Source organism: Carcharodon carcharias, chromosome 3 (genome assembly GCF_017639515.1).
Source record: "Carcharodon carcharias isolate sCarCar2 chromosome 3, sCarCar2.pri, whole genome shotgun sequence".
In the NCBI taxonomy this organism is placed as follows: Eukaryota; Metazoa; Chordata; class Chondrichthyes; order Lamniformes; family Lamnidae; genus Carcharodon; species Carcharodon carcharias.
The window spans coordinates 7,112,017-7,135,808 of NC_054469.1; the positions used below are offsets into that span (position 1 = coordinate 7,112,017).

The 23,792-nt window shown below is 44.9% G+C and overlaps 1 protein-coding gene across 1 annotated transcript in view; it reads left to right on the forward strand.

The window, feature by feature from the left end:
- cyhr1 (cysteine/histidine-rich 1) overlaps window positions 1-23,792 on the forward strand; it is a 131,465-nt gene that overhangs the window by 105,828 nt on the left and 1,845 nt on the right. The window contains exon 3 of the mRNA XM_041183314.1: window positions 5,919-6,130. Coding sequence (XP_041039248.1) covers window positions 5,919-6,130 — 212 coding nt within the window. The remainder of the gene's footprint in view (window positions 1-5,918; window positions 6,131-23,792) is intronic.

Genomic DNA, 23,792 nt, shown 5'->3' on the forward strand with positions numbered 1-23,792 from the left:
AATGGGCAGATAAGTGGCAGATGGAATTTAACCCTGAAAAGTGTGAGGTGATACACTTTGGAAGGAGTAATTTGACAAGGAAGTATTCAATGAATGGCATAACACTAGGAAGTTCTGCGGAACAAAGGGACCTTGGCGTATGTGTCCATAGATCTCTGAAGGCAGCAGGGCATGTTAGTGGGGTGGTGAAAAAAGCATATGGGACAATTGCCTTTATCAGTCGAGGCATAGATTACAAAAGTAGGGAGATCATGTTGGAGTTGCATAGAACCTTAGTGAGGCCACAGCTGGAGTACTGTGTGCAGTTCTGGTCGCCACATTATAGGAAAGATGTGATTGCACTGGAGGGGGTGCAGAGGAGATTCACCAGGATGTTGCCTGGGATGAAACATTTAAGTTATGAAGAGAGGTTGGATAGACTTGGGTTGTTTTCATTAGAGCAGAGAAGACTGAGGGGCGATCTGATTGAGGTGTACAAGATTATGAGGAGCATGGACAGGGTGGGTAGGGAACAGCAGTTCCACTTAGTTGAAGGGCCAGTCACAAAGGGGCAGAAGTTCAAGGTGAGGGGCAGGAGGTTTAGGAGGGATGTGAGGAAAAACTCATTTACCCAGAGGGTGGTGAGGGTCTGGAATGCGCTGCCTGGCAGGGTGGTGGAGGCAGGCTGCCTCACATCCTTTAAAAAGTACCTGGATGAACACTTGGCACGTCATAACATTCAAGGCTATGGACCAAGTCCTGGTAAATGGGCTTAGGTAGGTAGGTCAGATGTTTCTCACGTGTCGGTGCAGACTCGATGGGCCGAAGGGCCTCTTCTGCACTCTGTGATTCTGAGTGAGTGAGTGAATGTGGGTGAGTGAATGTGAGGGTGCGAGCAAGTGAGTGTGAGCTTGAGTATGTGAGTGAGAAGGTGGGTGAGTGAGTGTGAGCATGGGTGAGTGAGTGTAAGAGTGGGTGAGTGTGAGTGTGAGGGTGGGTGAATGAGATTGAGGGTGGGTGAATGTCTGACGATGAGTGAGTGTGAGGTTGGATGAGTGAGTGTGAGGGTGGTAAGGGTGAGTGAGTATGAGAGTGGGTGAGTGAGAGCGTGTGTGAATGTGAAAGAGGAGATGAGTGAGAGAGAGAGGGTAAGTGTGTGAGAGAGAGGGTGACTGCATGTGTGTGAGATAAAGGGTGTGTGTGAGAGAGAAAGAGTGTGTGTTTACATGAGAGGGTGAGTGAGTGATTGAGTGTTGTGGGTGAGTGAGTGTGAGGATGGATGAGTGTGGGAAAGAGGGTGAGAGTGTGTGAGAGAGGGTGAATGAGGGTATGTGTGTGTGAGAAAAAGGGTGAGAGTGTGTGAGGGAGAGAGGGTGAGAGTGCGTGTGTGAGGGAGAGAGGGTGAGAGTGCGTATGTGAGGGAGAGAGGGTGAGAGTGCGTGTGTGAGGGAGAGAGGGTGAGTGAGTGTGCGTGTTTGTGCAGGTGTGTGTGTGTGAGAGGAAGAGAAAACGGTGCATGTCTGTGTGTGTGTTTGAGTGTCTGGCTCACTCCTAGTATCAGGGTTTTCATGCATCCTCACCCTCACAGCAACAGACACTCTCACACTCTCTCTCAGTGGGTGAGGGTGAGGGTGAGCACCCTGTGACTGGGAGTGGGCTGGACACACACATTCACCCTTCCACATTCATCTTTAGTTATTACTCGTTTTTTAATTATCAATTTATTGTTGTGACTTTTTTTTGCTTATCAAGTTGTTTCTTTTCATAATCAGCTTTTTAAAAAAAATTGTGTTTAATGTTGTGCCAAACTGTATCTTTCTGAAATTCGCTCTTCGGGTCCCCTAATATGAGAAAAAGTGAAATGTGGCCCCCACACACAAAAAGTTTGGGCAAGCCTGGTGTTCATGAGTATGAGGGTGGGAGTGGATGAGTGAGTGTGAGGGTGGGAGTGGATGAGTGAGTGTGAGGGTGGGAGTGGATGAGTGAGGGTGGGAGTGGATGAGTGAGTGTGAGGGTGGGAGTGGATGAGTGAGTATGAGGGTGGGAGTGGATAAGTGAGTGTGAGGGTGTGTGAATGTGAGAGAATGGCGAGCGTGAGAGAGAGGGTAACTGCTTGTACGTGAGATAAAAGGTGTGTGTGTTTGTATGAAGGGGAGAGTGAGTGTGAGTATATGAGAGAGGGTGAGTGAGGGTGTGTAAATGTGTGAGATAAAGGGTGAGGATGTGCATGTGAGGGAGAGAGGGTGAGTGTATGGGTGAGTGAGTGTGTGTGAGTGAGTGAGTGTGTGTCTGTGTGTGTGTCCGGCTCACTCCCAGTATCAGGGTTCTCATGCACCCTCACTCACACTCCTCGCATTCCTCCGATTCTCCCCACGTTACCCCGGCTCTCGACCCTCCTCTGGCTGGCAGCCACATTCGGGTGTCACTAGCCCTAAGTTCTTGCTCCAGGTCTCTCTTCTGCTCTCAATGAACCTAGCCCCTGCCAGTTTAGTGAGTGTGCAGGTGGGTGAACGTGAGGGTGGGTGAGTGAGTGAGTGTGGGTGTGAGTGAGTGTGAGTGAATGAGAGTGAGTGAGTACGAGGGTGGATGAGTGAGGGTGGGAGTGAGTGTATGTGAGAATGTGAGTGATGAGCCCTGATCATTTGTTTGAATGGTGCAGAAGACTGGATGGGCCGAATGGTCTTTCGTCCCCTATTTCCTATGTTCCTCCTACTGTTCAGGGAGAAGACCCACCACACTTTCTCAGGGCAATTAGGGATGGCAATAATTACCAGCCTTGCCAGCGTCATCCACAATCTGAGAATAAAAAGTAAGTTCAACTAGGAAGTGTCAAATCACATACTGTAAAGCTCAGTGTATAATTCAGGCTCTAATTACCAATATGTTATAGAAATAACTCTAAGCCTTATATTTACAGGGCTTAAAATAGATCACAAATGCAGACTTGCACACCAGTACTTTTAGTAATTTATGTACCAGTCTGACTAAATGGCCCCAGTGCGAACAACGCTAACATTTAATCCAGGTTTATTATTGTTACACTCAGCTTGTCCATATTATGAAACATCATGCTTTTACAGACAAGTGAAAAAAGAGTGGTAAAAAGTTGTTAGCTGCTTTCATTTTTTAAAACCTGACTGCTAAGAATTATGCCTGCTTTGCTGTTAAAGTAGCTTGATGCATCACACAGCAAAAGCCAGAGGATATTTATTTGTTACTGGCAAAGTTTGTGTGGTAATGTCACAGATGGACTCGCCCTACCTCATCACTGTCCCTCTGAATTCATTGGGTTACATTCCTTGGAGTTAAGGTTCTCATTGATTTGTTGATTCCCTCCAACTCTTAATGTTGTTTAGAATTTCATTCTCTGTTTTCGGTATCCTTCTCTGTATCAACTCACTTACATACAGGTTAATCAATCTGTTTTATCACTGAGTACACCTCGTAACCTAGGTTAACTCACCCACCATCTCATTCTGTACAGGTTAACCCAATTCACCATCTCACTCTGTATGGGTTAACCTGTACTGAGTGGGATGATAGGTGGGTTAACCTGTATTCGGCGAGATGGTGAATGGGTTAATCTGTACAGAGTGTGGTAGTGGATGGGTTAACCTGTACAGCATGAGATGGATGGGTTAACCTGCATTTAGTTAGACAATGGGTGAGTTACCATGTACAGACTGAAATGGTGGGTGGGTTAACCTGTGCTCATCAGGTTGATGGGTTAATTTGTACAGAATAAGATGCATGGGTTAACCTGTACAGAGTGAGATGGTTGGGTTATCCTGTGCAGAGTGAGATGGTGGATTTGTTAATCTCTACAGAGTGAGATGGTGGGTGGGTTAACTTGTACAGAGTGGGATGGTGGAATTGTTAACCTGTACAGCATGAGATGGTGGATTTGTTAACCTGTACAGAGTGGGATGGTGGGTGGGTTAACCTGTACAGAGTGAGATGGTGGTTGGGCTAACCTGTACAGTGTGAGATGGTGGATTTGTTAACTTGTACAGAGTGGGGTGGTGGATTTATTAACCTGTGCAGAGTGAGATGGTGGATTTGTTAACTTGTACAGAATGGGGTGGTGGATTTATTAACCTGTGCAGAGTGAGATGGTGGGTGGGTTAACCTGTAAAGCGTGGGATGGTGGATTTGTTAACTTGTACAGAGTGGGGTGGTGGATTTATTAACCTGTACAGAGTGAGATGGTGGGTGGGTTAACCTGTACAGAGTGAGATGGTGGGTGGGTTAACCTGTACAATGTGGGGTGGTGGGTAGGTTAACCTGTACAGAGTGAGATGGTGGGTGGGTTAATCTGTACAGAGTGAGATGGTAGGTGGGTTAATCTGTACAGAATGAGATGGTGGGTGGGTTAATCTGTACAGAGTGGGATGGTGGGTGGGTTAATCTGTACAGGGTGAGATGGTGGTTGGGTTAATCTGTACAGAGTGGGATGGTGGGTGGGTTAATCTGTACAGAGTGGGATGGTGGGTGGGTTAATCTGTACAGAGTGAGATGGTGGGTGGGTTAATCTGTACAGAGTGAGATGGTGGGTGGGTTAATTGTACAGAGTGGGATGGTGGGTGGATTAATCTGTACAGAGTGAGATGGTGGGTGGGTTAATTTGTACAGAGTGGGATGGTGGATGGGTTATGGATGAATGGTGTATTTCTGTACAGTCCTTTGTAAAATGAAAGCAGTGTACGAATGATTGAAACTAATACAGAACTTGGGTTGCAGTGACAGAAAGTGTGGAATGGCCCGACAGCTCCTTACTGGGCACTGTGCTGGTCCTCCATGCCTGTCTTTCATTCTCTGGGGACTTGATTTATTTAATCTCCTTACCATTGTCCCAAGCTGCACCATCCATAATTTACGATTTACCCAGAAGGTAGCTGATAATGTGCTGGTCTTTTATCTCTCCTCACTATACAAGCTCTGCTGGTTCTCCAACATTGCCAAAACAGATTATCTGGTCGTTATCACATTGCTGTTTGTGGGACCTTACTGTGGGCACATTGGCTATCATGTGTCCCTACATTACAACAGTGACTACTCTTCAAAAGTGCCTTATTGGCTTTGGGACACCCTGAGATTATGAAAGTGCTATAGAAAAGCAAGTCTTACTTTTATTAACCACACGTACCTGAATCAATATAAACATATACCTACTTCTTTGACCGCACCTTCAATCAACTCTCCAAATTCACCTCCTACTCAGGTCTCCCACCTCTTCCCCCCACCCTCACACCCCAACTCTCTTCAGCACATTACTTCCTGTTCAACGATACAGCACAGAAGTAGTTGATTCGGCCCATCACGTCTATGCTGGCCCTTTGAAAGAGCTATCCAATTAATCCCACTCCCTTGTTCTTCCCCCTAACCCTGTCATTTTTTCCCTTCAAGTATTTATCCAGTTCTCTTTTGATACTGTCCATTTATTCTGCTTCCACCACCCTTTCAGGTAATGCATTCACAACAGCTTGCTGCTTAAACATTTTGTTCCACTTTTCAACACCCCATACTCCCTGACCCCCCACAGTGACCTCCTGTTTCTAATTTGAAGACTTTGTCACTTATTTTGACTTTCGGGATGCCTTTTGTCCAAATCACCAAAAAGCCTGCTTACTCCAAGAAGAACAAGCCCAGCTTGTCCAACCTAACTTTGTAACTAAAAACCTCCCTCCCCCCATCCCTGGAACCATTCTGGTAAATCTCTGCAACTTCTCAAGGACCCTCACCTCCTTCCTACAGTGTGGTGACCAGAACTGCATGCAAAACTCTTCTTTGGCTATAGAGTTATTTGGACATCCTGAGCATGTAAAAGGTGTAATAGAAGATGTTCTTATAAGTTTGTCATTCTTTCTGTTTGTGACTGTGTAAGTACTAAGATGCCATTTATTAACCTGCTGCGTTGATTTTCTCCCTCCCCATGCCAGAGTGACACTGTGTAAATACAAGCGGATTGGATGCCCGTGGCAGGGGCCATTCCATGAGCTAACTGCTCACGAGGGAGAATGTGGCCACCCCACCAAGACTGGCAACGAACTGATGGAAATCCTGGATGAAATGGACCAAAACCACAAGAAGGAGATGCAACTGTACAATAGCATTTTCAACCTGCTTAGCTTCGAGAAAATAGGATACACAGGTAAGGGTGGCTTGTGCTTTCATCACATACACCAAGCATATTCTGTCTGAAGAAAGGCAGAACTCCCACCACACCCCCACTGGGCTGTAGAGACCAGGAAGGTCCCAGGTTCAGTTCCTGCTCTGTGCTGATAGCTGATTCTCCATAGAGCAGCAGTTGGGTGCCTGCAGTCATCCCCAGCAAGTCTTGGTTCAGCACAAGTGAAACAGCTGTGGCTCCTGTTCCTGGTTGTTGGCTAGTAACCCCTCCCTCCCCCAGCCCTCAGACAAGATCAAGCTTGGCTGTGATGCTCCTGCCGTTGAATATCATGCTAGACACGTCACCACCTAGGCTAAAGTGTGGCGAATGGCTGCTCAGGCTCAGGGATGTTTTGCACCCGGCAGATCTACGAGGAGAAAGAGGAAAGAAAACTTGTTTAACCTGTGGTTCCGGTACAGAGCCTCACACTGCAGCAGACCAAGTCTGCAACACAAGGGTCATGACCCTATGTCTGTCCAGCCCTCCCGTTTAACCCCTGCTTTGTAGGATCATTGAATGTGGTTCCCTATGGCACCTGATTTTAAAATATGCTAATTTTATTCTGCAATTATAAGAAAACAGGCATTTGGAAAGTTCCATTCTTGAAATTGCTGGACCGGCCTAACCCAGATGTTGAAATCACAGCCTATAGTCCAGTTATGTCCTTTCAGTATCTCTAAAAACTGGGAGATGTTACCAAATGTAATTCATTCCCAGGGCCTGGTGACTGACGCTCAGTGATGAATCCTTCAGTTATTAGAAACTGAGTTATTCCGGCATTTTAGTTGGCAGTTGTGACTTCTTAAGAACAAAGCCCATGCAAATGTTCGTACCAGTATTGTTTGTATAAACATGAGTAAATGTCAACAAGCACAACTTGTATTTATATAGCACCTTTAACATAGCAAAATGTCCCATGTCGCTTCACAGGAGCATTATCAGACAAAATTTGTCACTGAGCCACATAAGTAGGTATTCGGACAGGCAACCAAAAGCTTGGTCAAAGAGCTTATTTTTAAGAGGCATATTGAAGGAGAAGAGAGAGGCAGAGAGGCTTAGAAGGGAACTCCAGCACTTAGGACCTCGTTAGCTAAAAACGCAGCCACCATTGGAGTGAAGAGAACCAGGGTGGTACAAGAGGCCAGGTTTGGAGTAATGCAGAGATATATGTTGGGAGGATTGTAGGAGTTGCAAAAATTACAGGGCATCGGGTGGAGGCCATGGACAAATTTGAAAACAAGGATGGGAATTTTAAATTGGAGGCGTTGGCACTCTGGGAGCCAGTGGAGGCCAACAATCGCAGACGTGATGGGTGAACAGGACTTGGTGCAAGTCAGGATATAGACAGCAGAGTTTCAGCTCGGGTTTATGGAGGTTAAAAGGTTGGAGACCACCCAGAAGTGTAAATCGACCCCCCCCCCAACCTGTTTGTGGAAATTTCTGCCCTTTATCTTCTATACTTTGGGTTGACAAGGGCTGTTGTAAAGACCACTATTAATGCTCCCCTGCTTTTCTTGTATGTATTATTGCATGAATGTCCCTCTGCAATGAATTGTTTGGTAATCGTAGCTTAGTGGGTCAGTTTTCAAGCCAGCTGGCTGTGAAGCCACCTGGCTGTGAGGAGTTGGGAATTTGGGATCGCGCTATTGGAGCATCTCTCTTGCAGAACTAGATGGTAAAATACAGGATAGTGAAGCTGGATAATTTGGAATTGAAGAAGAGACTGTGTCAACATTTCAAAATAGATGATTGAAGGAAAAGGGGGACTAAAGGGCAACAGGAACAAGACTGGCATATGGACCACTGGGCTGGATAAAAACCAAGCATAGACTGGCTGGGCCGAACAGCATGTTTCCATGATGTACTTGGTGTGTGAATATTGGAGGAGAATTTATTTAAAGAGCCATTGAACTGAATCATAGAATAGAATCATATAACACAGAACTGGGCCATTTGAGCCATTATGTCCTTGCTGGCTCTCTGCAAGAGCAACTCAACTTATCTCATTCCCACCGTCCTTTCTCCACAGTCTTGCAAATTTTCTCTCCTCTGGTGCTTGCTTATCCAATTCCCTTTTGAAAGCCACAAATTGAATCTGTTTCCACCACACACTCAGGCAGTGCATTCCAAATCCTAACCACTCACTGCTTAAAAAAGTTTTTCCAGATGGCATGATTGCTTCTTTTGGCAATAACCTTAAATCAGTGTCCTCTGGTTCTCAACCTTCTGCACCAATGGGAACATCTTCTCCCTATTTACTCTGACTAGACCCCTCATGATTTTGAACAGCTCCATCAAATCTTCCCTCAACCTTCTCTTGAAGGAGAAGAACCGCAGCCTAGTCATGTAACTGAGGTCCTCATCCCTAGAACCATTCTCCTAAATCTTTTCTGCACCCACTGTAAAGCCTTCACATCCTTCCAAGTTGGTCATACTACTTAGTTGAGGCAAAATAAGTGTTTTGTAAAAGTTCACCATAATTCCCTTGCTTTGGTACTCTGTGCCTCTATTTATAAAACCCAGGATTCCGTATGGCTTTTAAACCACCTATTCAACCTGTTCTGCCATTTTTAAGTGATTTGTGCATATGTACCCCCAGGTCTCTCTGTTCCTGCAGAATTGTATCCTTTATTTTTATATTATCTCTTCTCATTCTTCCTAGCCAAACATATCACTTCACACTTCTCTGCAGTAAATTTCATCTGCCACCCGCCTGTCTCTTGAAGTCTATCACTATCCTCTCAGTTCACAATTCTTGCAAGTTTTTTGTCATCTGCTAATTTTGAAATTGTGCCCTGTACACCCAAGTCTAGGTCATTAATATAGATCAAGAAAAGCAGTTGTACTGATCCCTGGGGAACCCTACTATACACCTTTAGACTGAAGAATAACCATTCACCACTACATCAGCGGTGTTGGACTGCAGCGGTTCAAGAAGGCAGCTCACCACCACCTTCTCAAGGGCAACTAGGGATGGGCAATAAATGCTGGCCCAGCCAGCAGAGCCCACATCCTGTGAATGGATAAAAAAAAACCTGTCGCTCAATCAGTTTTACACCCATGCTGGCACTGTCCCTGTTATTCCATGAGCTTCAGCTTTGCTGGCAAGTCCATTATGTGGTGCTTTATCAAATGTTTTTTGGAAGTCCATTTTCACTACATCAATCACATAATTCTCATCAATCTTGTCACCTCCTGCAAAGAGTCGATCACGCCAGTTAAACACAAGTTGCCTTTAACAAATCTATGCTGGCTTTCCTTAATTAATCCACATTTATCCAAATGACTGTTAGTTTCGTCCCAGATTATTGCTTCTAAAAGCTTCCCCACCACCAATGTTAAAACTGACTGACCTGTAGTTCCTTGGTTTATTCTTACAGCCTTTTTTTGAACAAGGATTTTTGCAATTCTCCAGTCCTCGGCACCACCCCTGTATCTAAGGAGGATTGGAAATTTATGGCCAGTGCCTCTGCAATTTTCACCCTTACTTCCCTCAGTATCCTTGGATACATTTGATCCGTTCCTGGTGATCTATCAACTTTAAGTACAGCCGGTCTTTCTAATACCTCCTCTTTATTAATTTTTTTCGCCAGTATCTCAATTACCTCTTCTTTCATTATGACTGGCAGGATCTTGTGTCTTGGTAAAGACAGTTTCAGAGTACTCATTCAGTACTTCAGCCATGCTGTGTGCCTCCATGCATAGATCCCCTTTTTGTTCCCTTATCATCCCACCCTTCCTCTTATTACCATTTAATATTTTTATACCTATAGAAGACTTTTCGGTTATTTTTTGTTAGCTGCCAGACTCTTCTCATATTCTGTATTTACATCTTATTTCCTTTTTCACTTCCCCTCTGAACTTTCTATATTCAGCCTGGTTCTCGTTTGCATTATCAACCTGACACTAGTAGGAAGTGTTTACTTTTCTATAATAGTTGCACAGTCCCTGATGCATGGTTATAGTACAGGAGGCCCATCCTTTACTTGCTAGCTCTCAGCAAAAGCAACTCAATAAGTCCCACTCCTCCTCACATTCCCCATAGACCTGCAATTTCTTTCTCGTTAGGCACTTATCCAATTCCCTTTTGAAAGCCACAGTTGAATCTGCCTCCACCATACTCTCAGGCAGTGTATTAGTGGATAGATAGAGAGAAACTGTTCCCTCTGGTGGAGAAATCCAAAACAAGCAGGCATAATTTTATAAGTTGGAGCTAGGACATTCAGGGTTGAAATCAGGAAGCACTCTTTCACACAAGGGGGTTGGCGAGCTTCAGGACTCTCTTCCACAAAAAAGCTGTGGATGCTGGGAGTCAAGATTGAGATCGATAGATTTTGCTTTGGTTAAGGGTATCGAGGGAGATGAAGCAAAGGTGGGAAAATGAGGTTGAGGTATAAATCAGCCAGGATCCAATTGAATGGTGGAACAGGCTCTAGGGGCTGAATGACCTCCTTCTGCTCATATGTTTTTGTGACATGGCAGTGTTTGTTGGAGACAGAAAGCTTGGCCCATGCGCAGAATCATCTCAGAGGGCTTTATAGAGCAGCGGATAAGAATTAAACACCAAGGACGGGAGGGAGAGGAGAAAAAGGGAGAGACTGGGGAAGGGAGAAAAATGCACAAAGGTAATGGAAGATGGGGATGTAGTGGCTGAAGGATCAGACACATTAGGAACAGAGGGTGCTGAGATCCAGGATCACTTGGGTGATGCAGGGCGAAGAGGAGGAGAAGGAGAAGGTCCCTGAAGGCACGTAACACTGGAGGAAGTTGACTGGGAAGAGGTCATGGAAAGTTCCTTTGGAAATCTTAGTTGACTAGAACAAACGAGCAAATGCAGTTTGGCAAGGAAGGGAGCCCTAAGTTTGCAACTTCTTGGTGCAATTGAGGAAGTGGACCACAAATTGTAGTAAGAGAATTCAACACAATATTATGATAGGAAAGCAAAGTGAGAGAACATGCAAACGTACAAATTAGGAGCAGGAACAGGACACTTGGCCCCTCGAGCCTGCTCTGCCATTCAATAAGATCATGGCTGATCTGATTGTAACCTCAACTCCACATTCCTGCCTAACCCAATAACCTTTCACCCCCTTGCTTATCAAGAATCTATCTACCTCTGCCTTAAATGTAATTAAAGACTCTGCTTCCACCGCCTTTTGAGGAAGAGTGTTCCAAAGACTCAACCCTCTGAGGGAAAAAAATTCTCCTCATCTCTGTCCTAAATGAGCAACCCCTTATTTTAAAACAGTAGCCCCAGTTCTAGATTCTCCCACAAGAGGAAACTCTCCTAGGATGCTCTCCATATCCACCATCAAGACCCATCAGGATCTTATATGTCAGAAAACTCTCCACTTGCCTGGATGAGTGCAGCTCCAACAAGATTCAAGAAGCTTGACACCATCCAGGACAAAGCAGCCTGCTTGATTGGCACCCCATCCACAAACATTCACTTTCTCACCACTGACGAACAGTGGCCGCAGTGTATACCATCTGCAAGGTGCACTGCAGAAACTCACCAAGCCTCCTTAGAGAGCACCTTCCAAACCCACGACCACTACCATCTAGAAGGACAAGGGCAGCAGATAGATGGGATCACCACCACCTGGAAGTTCCCCTCCAAGCCGCTCATCATCCTGATTTGGGTATATATCGCCGTTCCTTTACTGTTGCTGGGTCAAAACCCTGGAACTCCCTTCCTAACAGCACTGTGGATGTACCTACACCTAATGGACTGCAGCAGTTCAAGGAGGCAGCTCACAACCACCACCTCAAGGGCAATTAGGGATGAACAATAAATGCTGGCCTAGCCAGCAACGCCCACAATAAAAACCAAGGCGCCTCTTACTCTTCCAAACTCCAGCAGATACAAGCCTAGCCTGTCCAACTTTTCCTAATAAGACAACCTACCCGTTCCTGGTATTATTTTAGTAAACTGTCTCTGAACTGCTTCCACTGCATCCTTCCTTAAATCAGGGGACCAATACAGTACACAGCACTCCAGATGTGATCATACAAATGTCCTCCATAACAAAAACATAACCTCCCTACTTTTGTATTCAGCTCCCTTTGCAATAAACAACAATATTTTATTAGCTTTCCTAATTTCTTGCTATACCTGCATATTAGCCTTTTGCGATTCATGCACTAGGACCCCTAGATCCTTCTTCAGCTCAGAGCCCCGCAATCTCTCACCATTTAGATAATAAGCTTCTCTTTTGTTTTCCCTGCCAAAATGGACAATTTCACACTTTTCCCACATTATACTCCATTTACCAGGCCTTTGCCTGCTCACTTAACCTATTTATATCCCTTTATAGCCTCCTTTTGTCCTCTTCACATCTTACTATTCTACCTATATTATCAGCAAATTTAGCAACCATACCTTTGGTCCGTTCATCCAAGTGGCTAAGGCCACTAACACAACACGTCCAGTATGTTACGAGTTGAAGCACCACCATTTGAAGAGTTTGTTTGCACGTATATCTAAATTATGCTGTCCTCTCCTTTGTCCTGCTTTGTTTTTTCCCACTCACCGAGGCATAGGATGATGAGGGCATATATCCACACCAGAAGTTTGTGGGGCTGAATAAAAAAGACTGACTCCTGAGCAACCAGTCTGCTGGGAAACCCCATTGCAAGCAAGCAAAGTGTTAAGAACAAAACAACAAGTTATGTTCTTACAGCACCTTTAATGTTGTAAAATGTTACAAGACACTTCACCCCAGTGTTATCGAACAATATTTGACACCGAGCCACATGGACCAATGATCCAGAGACAAATCCCAACACAACAGCTGGGGAATTTAAAATTACACTACATTGCACAAACACAAAAAGACCCACTTATGCCTAGTCTGTTTCCTGTTAGCTAGCCAATCTTCTATCCATGCCAATATATTACCCTCTACACCATGAGCTTTTATTTTTCACAATAACCTTTGACGTGGTACCTTATCAAATGCCTTTTGGAAATCCAAATACAGGACATCCACTGGTTCCCCTTTATTCACAGCTTATGTTACTTCTTCAAAGAACTCCAATAAATTGGTTAAACATGATTTCCCTTTCACAAAACCATGCTGATTCTGCCTGATTACCCCGAGGAAGTGAGAGAAATGTGGGAGTGAAAGACAATAACCAATAACAGGACTTATTGGGGGTTCCATGGTAAATAATGCATAGTGGGATTGAGAGGGTAGCAGAATCTGACAGAAATCAGGAGAGCAGGTTAATGGAAGGAAAATGAGTGAGGACAAGGGAGAGATGAGACTACTGGCCGGGAATGTTGGGGACAGGGAATCTAGAGATGCTTTTTTAATTTTTATGACTTTATAATGAAAAAAAAGTATTTTCATTTAAATGAAAATCTTTCTTTTTTAGCTCTTTCTACACCACTCACCACTGTGTAAATGGGGAGGAAATCCCTTTTACCAGCAATGCAGTAAACTAGGGAAAGTGTGTTGGAGAAGGGCCTTTCTCCCTGCTTCATCTCCCATCCAGTAAAGACACCTTGCCTCACGCTGTGTCTGAACAGGAGGATGGTAGGAGAAGTTAGGCTCTGCACTATCCAGCTCTTTTGTAGCTGGAGAGCCTAGAGCAGGGATGTCCAGCTATTGGGGATCGGAGCCTGATACTTGTGGCAAAAGCAGTGATTGGGGTCCATAGGTTTGAATAATAATGCAAACTCTATTCACAAAACAACAAAGCCACCATCCTCCTTTTCTCCATTTGTCATTACCTGAAACTGGTTCTTACCCTTCCCCCTTGTTCGTTTTCTGTCTTCTTTCCTTTTTTCTGTCTGTAAATCTGTCTATCTCTCTTTCTCACGCAGGTCCTCTCTACCTTTCCCCTGTCTTCCTCACCATTTTTCTCTCTTCCTGTGCCTCTTATTTTGGACATCTCTCTTTCTCTTTTGCTTTTCCAACTCTCTTTTAGGTCACAGTACATCTTAAGAAAGTTTATTTTACCTCAGAATATAATCCTCACTTCAGACAACTTTTCCTCTATGAACACAGCACGCGGAGCGAGAGAGAATGGGGGTTGGGACACTAACACAGCACGTGAAGCGAGAGAGAATGGGGGCTGGGACACTAACACAGCACGTGGAGTGAGAGAGAATGGGGACTGGGCCATTAACACAGCACGTGGAGCGAGAAAGAATGGGGGCTGGGACCACTAACACAGCACATGAAGCGAGAGAGAATGGGGGCTGGACCATTAACACAGCACGTGGAGTGAGAGAGAATGGGGGCTGGGCCATTAACACAGCACGTGGAGCGAGAGAGAATGGGGGCTGGGACCACTAACACAGCACGTGAAGCGAGAGAGAATGGGGGCTGGGACCACTAACACAGCACGTGAAGCGAGAGAGAATGGGGGCTGGGACACTAACACAGCATGTGAAGCGAGAGAGAATGGAGGCTGGAGCACTAACACAGCACACGGAGCGAGAGAGAATGGAGGCTGGAGCACTAACAGCACGTGGAGTGAGAGAGAATGGGGGCTGGAGCACTAACACAGCACACGGAGCGAGAGAGAATGGAGGCTGGGGCACTAACACAGCACACGGAATGAGAGAGAATGGAGGCTGGAGCAGTAACACAGCATGTGAAGCGAGAGAGAATGGGGTCTGGGACACTAACACAGCACGCGGAGCGAGAGAGAATGGGGGCTGGGGCCCCTTACACAACAGAGGGAGTGGGAGAGAATAAGGACTGGGGCCACTAACATAACACGTCCAGTATATTATGAGTTGAAGCACCACTATTTGAAGAGCTTGTTTGCACATCAATATAAGTTATGCTGTCCTCTCCTTTGTCCTGCTTTGTTTTTTCCCACTCACTGGGCATATAGCCACACAGAAAGTGTGTGGGGCTGAATAAAAAACCTACCTGAGCAGCCTGTCTGCTGGGAAACCCTGACTGCAAGCAAGCAGTATGTTAAGAACAAAACAACATGTTTTTATACCGCCTTTAATGTAGTAAAATGTTACAAGGCACGTCATCCCAGTGTTATCAAACAATATTTGACACCGAGCCACATGGACCAATGATCCAGAGACAAATCCCAACAGAACAGCTGGGGTATTTAAAATTACACTACGTCACACAATCTGACTGCTTTCCTGCTCATTGCCTAAACTACAGCCGCACACCTGCTGATCCCCTTGTCCAAGTCAACAACACATATTAGTGACAAAAACCAAATTGCAAAGGGTTTGCTACTGAACTACTATGACAGCTTAGGCTTTACACAGGATAGCTCAGATAATGAAATGGACAGTGAGCAGGAGGGTGAAGATTGGAATTAAAGGTGGGGGGGCGTTGTGCAAAGGTAGGGCAGTTGAGGGCAATCTAAAATATTTAGTAGGATTTTGAAAGCAAGGAGGGAGACATCAGATGGGAAGGTAGTTGGAACAGAGTCTGAGAGAGCAGGGGCATTGTAACAGAAGAGGTAGGGTCATGAGCAGAAGACCAGGAGCACAAGCTAGAGAAGGGGACAGCAGGCTGAAGGAAGTCCCAAAGGCAAATCCATAACAATCATTGGTCAGAAGGAACAAGAGCGCCCTCACAGCCAACCGAAAGAGCATCTTTGAGCCCATCCCACCTTCAGCTGCACCATTCAACAATAGTATTCTCCCTTTAAAGGGGCCATTGTAGCCTTGCAGGTCCTACCCACCACTGAACCGGTCTCAGTGTCTGCAGCGGAGACCAAACTTAATGTGAACACAGCTGGAAATAGAAGAGAAATGACTCAATTCCTTGGTGGCGTGTATTTAATTAGTAATCAAATAACCATCATCATTCATGAGTACAAAGACTGAGAACGTTCGTGTTTGTTAAATCCAACCCCCTCCCTCCCACTCCCTGCCTGAGCGCACACAGCTATCAGGTAAAGTTTTAATCCCAAGCTGGGTCTTATTTAAAGTTAAAATGGGCAATATCTTCAAAAATAATGCGTTGTTTCCGCTCAAAATGTAATTGGTTGATCTTTACTCACACAGGAACCGATTTCTGCAGTCAGACATGTCACAAAAAAGGTAGGACAGCTACACACGATTCCTGATGGCAAAAAGTACTGCTGCCCTTCTTACCCTTTCATCCAGAACTCCCTAGGGTGGCAGGGCAACTGGTCAGCTCTCACTGTCTTGTTATGACATAGCAAACTGTACCACTACTGTCAGATCTTGGGAAGAGAGCGAGTGTGGGCGTCTGGGGCACATGTTCAGTTAAGTATCATTTAACAGGCACTCTAGGGATAGCTGCCTCTCCCTCTGCCTCTGTCTCTGTCTCTGTCTCTCTTTTTCACTCTGACTCTCTCTCTCTCTCTCTCACTCTCTCCTCCTTTGGATTACCCCAGATGGTGTGGTGAGCATGGAGTCAGCAACAAAGGCAAATCCAGCTATTGGAATAAAAGCAAAATACTGCAGATGCTGGAAATCTGAAACAAAAATAGAAAACTCTGGAAAAGCTCAGCAGGTCTAACAGCATCTGTGGAGAGAAAAAGAAACAGAGTTAACATTTTGAGTCTGTATGACTCTTCTTCAGAGCTAAAGAGAAGTAAAAATGTGATGAAATTTATACAGTTTAAGGGGTGGAACAGGTGAAGCTGAATAGAAGGTCAGCGATGGGTGGAAGCAAAGGAGAGATTGGCAAAGATGTCATAAACAAAAGGACAAAGGGGTGTTAATGGTAGTGATACTGGCTAAAGGAGGTGCTGATGGCGGCATTAAGGTCAGAGAGCAGAATGTGATATCTCCTTTTTTCAATATTCATTTAAAAAATTTTTATTTTTATCCACTTATTTTTATTATACAAAATAAAAGTTAAAAAATTTAAAAGCGAATATTGAAAAAAGGGGATATCACATTCTGCTTTCTGACCTTAATGCCACCATCAACACCTCCTTTAGCCAGTATCACTACCATTAACAGCCTTTTGTCCTTTTGTTTATGACATCTTTGCCAATCTCTCCTTTGCTTCTACCCATCGCTGACCTTCTATCCAGCTTCACCTGTTCCACCCCTTAAACTGTATAAATTTCATCACATTTTTACTTTTCTTTAGCTCTGAAGAAGTCATATGGATTTGAAACGTTAACTCTTTCTCTCCACAGATGCTGTTAGATCTGCTGAGTTTTTCCAGCATTTTCTGTTTTTGCTCCAGCTATTGGGAATTCAAGTTAAGCAGCAAGATTAGGGAAGCTTGGCTGCCTTCCTTCAGGAGGAAGAGGGTCCAAGATTACCTTAATAGAGGTCATGATGAGGGTTCACAAGAATCGAAGCAGCAAAGCCTGTGGTGAAGAGTTCAAATCACAGGCAATACAAACAAAATATTCTTAACTATTGAATGAAATGAGACAGATCTTTTAGCCAAAGAGGAATGGAGTTGTGAAATAGGTTCTCAGGGAAGGACAATGTCAGGGACAGTACAGGCAACTATATTGCCCACTGTTCCTTCACTGTCACTGGGTCAAAACACTGGAACTCCCTTCCTAACAGTGCTGTGGGTATACCGACGGCTAGCCACCACCTTCGCAAGGGCAATTAGGGATGGGAAACAAATGCTGGCTTAGTCAGGCTTAGAATAAGTAGTTTCAGGAGAGCAGAGGGACTGAGGAATATGGTTAGCAGGTGGATCAATAAGTTGATTTCTGAAAAAGGAACCGGTTCATACTTTAACCGTATATGCACCAGCTCTTTGAATTCAGCCTCACTTCCCTGCTCTCTATCCATAGCCCTGCAATTTACTCCCCTTCAACAATTGTCCAATGCCCTTTCGAAAGTTAATATTGCATCTGCTTCTACCACCCTTTCAGCCAGCGTATTCCAGATCACAGCAAATCACTGTGTGAAAAAAATTCTCATCTTCTCTCTGGCTCTTGCGCCATTGACCTTAAATCTGGGTCCTTTGGTTATGGACTCTGCTGCCTCTGAAAACGTTTTGTCCTTATTTACTCAGAACCCCTTCATGATTTTCAACACCTCTACCTAAATTTCCCTGTTCTAAGGAGAACAATCCCAGCTTCTCTAGTCTCTCCCTGGTGTTTCTCTGCCATCCCTGGTATCATTCAGCCCCACCTTTCCAAAGCTTGTCTTTTTTCTGTTTCAAAGCATCTTAAATCCTTATCTCTAACTTTTGTGTGACCCATTTACTGGCTTGAGAGGAATTTTACTTCACAACAGTAATTCTGATTTTGATATCCATCCTCGTCATCCTTTATAATCATCCTTTTCAATACTTATCCAATTCCATTTTAAGTGCTGATTGTATCTCTAACTCATTTGACATGTCTAGTAGTAATGTGAACTTGTTAAGCAAAACTGGAGTTTCAGCTGGAGTACTGTGTCCAACTCTGGGCACCACATTTTAGGAAAGCTGTTAAGCTCTTAGAGAGAGAGCAGAGGAGATTATTGAGAATGGTACCAGAGTTGAGGAACTTCATTGATGTGCAGAGATTGGAGAAGCTGGAATTGTTCTCCCTAGAGCAGAGAAGGTTAAGGGGAGTTCTGAAGAAGTGCTGAAAAGCTGGAGGGTTGGTAACCAGAGGGCATAGATTTAATGTAACTGGCAAAAGAACCAGAGGGGGAATGAGAATTATTTTTATACAGTAAGTAGCTATGATATGGATTGCCGGCCTGATAGGCCGGTGGAAGCAGGTTCAATAATAGGTTTCAAAAGGGGATTGGATATAGAGTTGAAAAGAAAATTTGCAGGGCTATGGGTGGAAAATAGGGGAGTGGGAATTAATTCAAAGAGTTGACACAGGCACCTCTCACAGGAGACGGGCTGATGGCATCCTGTGCTGTATATTCCTGCCTCGGATCATAGGAACATCATTAAGCAAAAAAAATGTCTTCAGTCTCTCATTTGCTTCATCCAAATAACTAGAATCAATAAAGGGCTAGTATGTAGGGCTGATATTGATTTAAAATGTTCATGGACAAATAGGTGGCTTTGCAGAATGTGATTCCCAGGACATCTGTTAAAAAAAAAGAGAATCCTGTGCAAGAATGAAAATGCAATTTGTTCAGTCACTGCAGAACACTGGCCCTTCTCATTGCTCAATTCTCACCTCAGGCTGAGCAAGCATGAGTTACCAAGGCCAGTGAGGTACAAGGTCTGTCGAAGGGTCATGAGGACTCGAAATGTCAACTCTTTTCTTCTCCGTCGATGCTGCCAGACCTGCTGAGTTTTTCCAGGTAATTCTGTTTTTGTTCCAGTGAGGTACAAGTTGGTATTACTCACTTGATCTTTTAGACAATCCCTGGTTCCCTTCAGGGCCCCCCATTGGGAGAAGTTCAACACCTGCTATACATGAATTAGAAATTGCTCACTGCTTTACAAAGTGCTTCGAGTTTAAAATCCTCTACCAGCTCTGGAAGACATTTAAAACATGTGGAGGTGAGACATAGGTACACTGGGATTTCGCACTTACTATGTTTACTTCTCAACACTGAGTAGAACATCCAAGAATTATAGAGCACGCTGGCCAGATATTGAGTTTGTGACTGACCCATTAAATGCAGGAACATTGCAGAAAGAGATCGATCCATTTCCCACATGGTCGGCCAAGTGTCTTTTGGACGTTTCACTGGCAATTATCAACTTACTCAATGCCCAAATGAATCTGCTTTTGCTCTCGGTGTATGAGATCTAAAAAAGTGTTTGTTGGCTTGCTTGTCTACAGCGTACAGAGTGTAGTGGTTATGCCACCAGACTAGTAATCCATTCAAGTCCCAGCATGCCAGTTTAACATTTCAATTCATTCTAAAAAGTCTCTAAATAACAAGCTGGTATCAGTATAAGTGACTGTGAATTCTCTCCACCCCACCCCCCAAATGGCTGTGGAGCGGGCGGGGTGGGGGGGCAGTTGAAATTTTCAACATTGTTGTTGGTTAAGGGTATTGAGGGATATGAAGCAAAGGCAGCATGCTTGATTGGCATCCTATCCATCATCTTCAACATTCATCGATTCACTCCCTGCACCACTGGCACACAGTAATGTAGGAACTCGCCAAACCTCCTTAGGGAGGCAGAGAGAGGGGGGGAGGCAGAGAGAGGGGGGGAGGCAGAGAGAGGGGGAGGCAGAGAGAGAGGGGGAGGCAGAGAGGGGGAGGCAGAGAGAGGGAAGGAGACAGAAAGAGACAGAAATACACAGGGAGAGAAGGAGACAGAAAGAGACAGAGAGAGACAGAAAGAAAGGAAGAGAGAGAGACAGACAGACAGAAAGAGACGGAGAGACACAGAGAAAGAGGGAAAAAGAGGGAGATGGAGACATGGGGAGAGAGGCAGAAAGAGACAGACAGAGGGAGACAGAGAGAGAGAGAGAGAGACAGAGCGAGAGATGGAGAGAGAGAGAGAAAGAGACAGGGAGAGACACAGAGAGAAAGAGACAGGAAAAAAGAGAGAGACAGAGAAAGACAGAGGGACACGCAGAGAGGGAGACAAAGAGAGAGAGACAGAAAGAGACAAAGAGAGAGACAGAAATTGTGAGACAGAGAGAGAAAGAGAGAGAGGCAGAGGCAGAAAGAGGGAGGGAGAGGGAGAGAGAGGGAGACAGAAGCAAACAGAGAGAGAAACAGAGAGAGGGAAACAGGGAGATAGAGGATGAGGGAGACAGAGAGAGACGGAGACAGAGAGAGACGGAGACAGGGAGAGACGGAGACAGGGAGAGACGGAGACAGGGAGAGACGGAGACAGGGAGAGACGGAGACAGGGAGAGACGGAGAAAGGGAGAGACGGAGAAAGGGAGAGACGGAGAAAGGGAGAGACGGAGAAAGGGAGAGACGGAGAAAGGGAGAGACGGAGAAAGAGAGAGAGCGAGGGAGACAGAGAGTGGGAGACAGAGAGAAACAGAAAGACAAGGGGGTAGAGAGAGAGACAGACAGAAAGATACATGGAGAGAGGGAGATAGAGGGAGGGGTAGGATTGGCAACAACATTCCGGGATATAGAATCTTCAGGCGGGACAGGGGAGGGGGTAAAAGAGGTGGTGTTACATTATTAGTTAAGGAGTCAGTTACTGCAATAAGGAGAAATGATATCTTGGAGGGGGCATCGAATGAAGCTTTGTGGGTAGAGCTTAGGAATAAAAAAGGGGTGGCCACATTATTAGTTGTTTATTGTAGACCCTCAGATAGTCAGTGAGAAATTGAGGAGCAAATATGTGCACAATTTGTGGAGGTGTGTAAAAACAAGAACAATAGGCTATTAGGTGATTTCAACTTTCCCAACATTAATTAGGATAGACATAGTGTTAAGGGCTTGGATGGGGTGGATTTCTTGAAATGTGTACAGGAGAACTTTTTGGGTCAATATGTAGAGGGTCTAACAAGGGACGGCGCTGTGCTGGATCTAATTCTGGGGAATGAAGCCGGACAGGTGGCTGAGGTGGTGGTGGGGGAGCATTTTAGCAATAGCGACCACAACAGGGTACAGTTTAAAACAAAAACAAAAATACCTGGAAAAACTCAGCAAGGTCTGGCAGCATCTGCAGAGAGGAACACAGTTAACGTTTCGAGTCTGTATGACTCTTCAACAGAACTAAGGAAAAATAGAAAAGAGGTGATGTATAAACTGGTTTAAGGCGGGGGGGACAAGCAGAGCTGGATAGAGGGCCAGTGATAGGTGGAGATAACCAAAAGATGTCACAGACAAAAGAACAAAGAGGTGTTGAAGGTGGTGATATTATCTAAGGAATGTGATAATAAAGGTACAGATAGCCCTAGAGGGGCTGGGGTGGGGGGGAGGGATCGAAATAGGCTAAAAGGCAAAGATAAAACAATGGATGGAAATACATTTAAAAATAATGGAAATAGGTGGAAAAAGAAACATCTATATAAATTATTGGAAAAAAGGATCGGAATGGGGGTGGAGATGGAGGAGAGAGCTCATGAACAGTTCTGTTGAAGGGTCATGAGGACTCGAAACGTCAACTCTTTTCTTCTCCGCCGATGCTGCCAGACCTGCTGAGTTTTTCCAGGTAATTCTGTTTTTGTTTTGCTGTTCCTCCAGTTTGTGTTGAGCTTCACTGGAACAATGCAGCAGGCCAAGGACGGACATGTGGGCATGAGAGCAGGGTGGAGTGTTGAAATGGCAAGCGACAGGGAGGTCTAGGTCATGCTTGTGGACAGACCAAAGATGTTCCGCAAAGCGGTCACCCAGTCTGCGTTTGGTGTCTCCAATGTAGACGAAACCACATTGGGAGCAGTGAATGCAGTAGACTAAATTGAGGGAAGTGCAAGTGAAATGCTGCTTCACTTGAAAGGAGTGTTTGGGCCCTTGGACAGTGAGGAGGGGGAAGTTAAAGGGCAGGTGTTGCATCTTCTGCGGTTGCATGGGAAGGTGCCGTGGGAGGGGGTTGAAGTTGAGGGGGTGATGGAGGAGTACCTCTTTGTCCTTTTGTCTATGACATCTTTTGATTATCTCCACCTGGCCCTCTATCCAGCTCTACTTGTCCCACCCCCCATCCCGCCTTAAGCCAGCTTGTATTTCACCTCTTTTCTATTTTTCTTTAATTCTGTTGAAGAGTCATATGGACTCTCCGCAGATGCTGTCAGACCTGCTGAGTTTTTCCAGGTATTTTTGTTTTTGTTTTGGATTTCCAGCATCCGCAGTTTTTTGCTTTTATCTTGGTACATTTTAAGTTTGTTATGGACAAAGAAATCAACAAGTTGCAAAAAAATGTTTTGGATTGGGGGAGAGTGGATTTTAGTAAAATAAGGCAGGATCTGGCCAAGGTGGACTAGGAACAGTTACTTGTGGGGAAATCTACAGAGCCATTCAATCATGGCTGATAAGTTTCTCAACCCCATTCTCCCGCCTTCTTCCCGTAACTTTTGATCCCCTTACCAATCAAGAACCTATCTATCTCGGTCTTAAATACACTCAATGACCTGGCCTCCACAGCCTTCTGTGGCAATGAATTCCATGGATTCATCACTCTCTGGCTAAAGAATTTTTCCTCATCTCTGATCTAAAAGGTCTTCGCTTTGCTCTGAGGCTGTGCCCTCGGGTCCTAGTCTCTCCTACTAATGGAAACATCTTCCCCACGTCCACTCTATCCAGGCCTTTCAGTATTCTGTAAGTTTCAATCAGATCCCCCCTCATCCTTCTAAACTCCATCGAGTATAGACCCAGAGTCCTCAAATGTTCCTCATAGCCTTTCATTCTTGGGATCGTTCTCATGAACCTCCTCTGGACCCTCTCCAGGGCCAGAACATCCTTCCCGAGATACGGGGCCCAAAATTGCTCACAATATTCTAAATGTGATCTGACCAGAGCCTTATAAAGCCTCAGCAGCACATCCCTGCTTTTATATTCAAGTCCTCTTGAAATAAATGCCAACATTGCATTTGCCTTCCTAACTACTGACTCAACCTGCAAGTTAACCTTAAGAGAATCTTGGACTAGGACTCCCAAGTCCTTTTGCACTCTGGATTTCTGAATTCTCTTCCCATTTAGAAAATAGTCTATGCCTCTATTCTTCCTACCAAAGTGCATGACCTCACACTTCCCCACGTTGTATTCCATCTGCCACTTCTTTGCCCATTCTCCTAACCTGTACAAATCCTTCTGCAGCTTCCCCGCCTCCTCAATACTACCTGTCCCTCCACCTATCTTTGTATCATCTGCAAGCTTAGC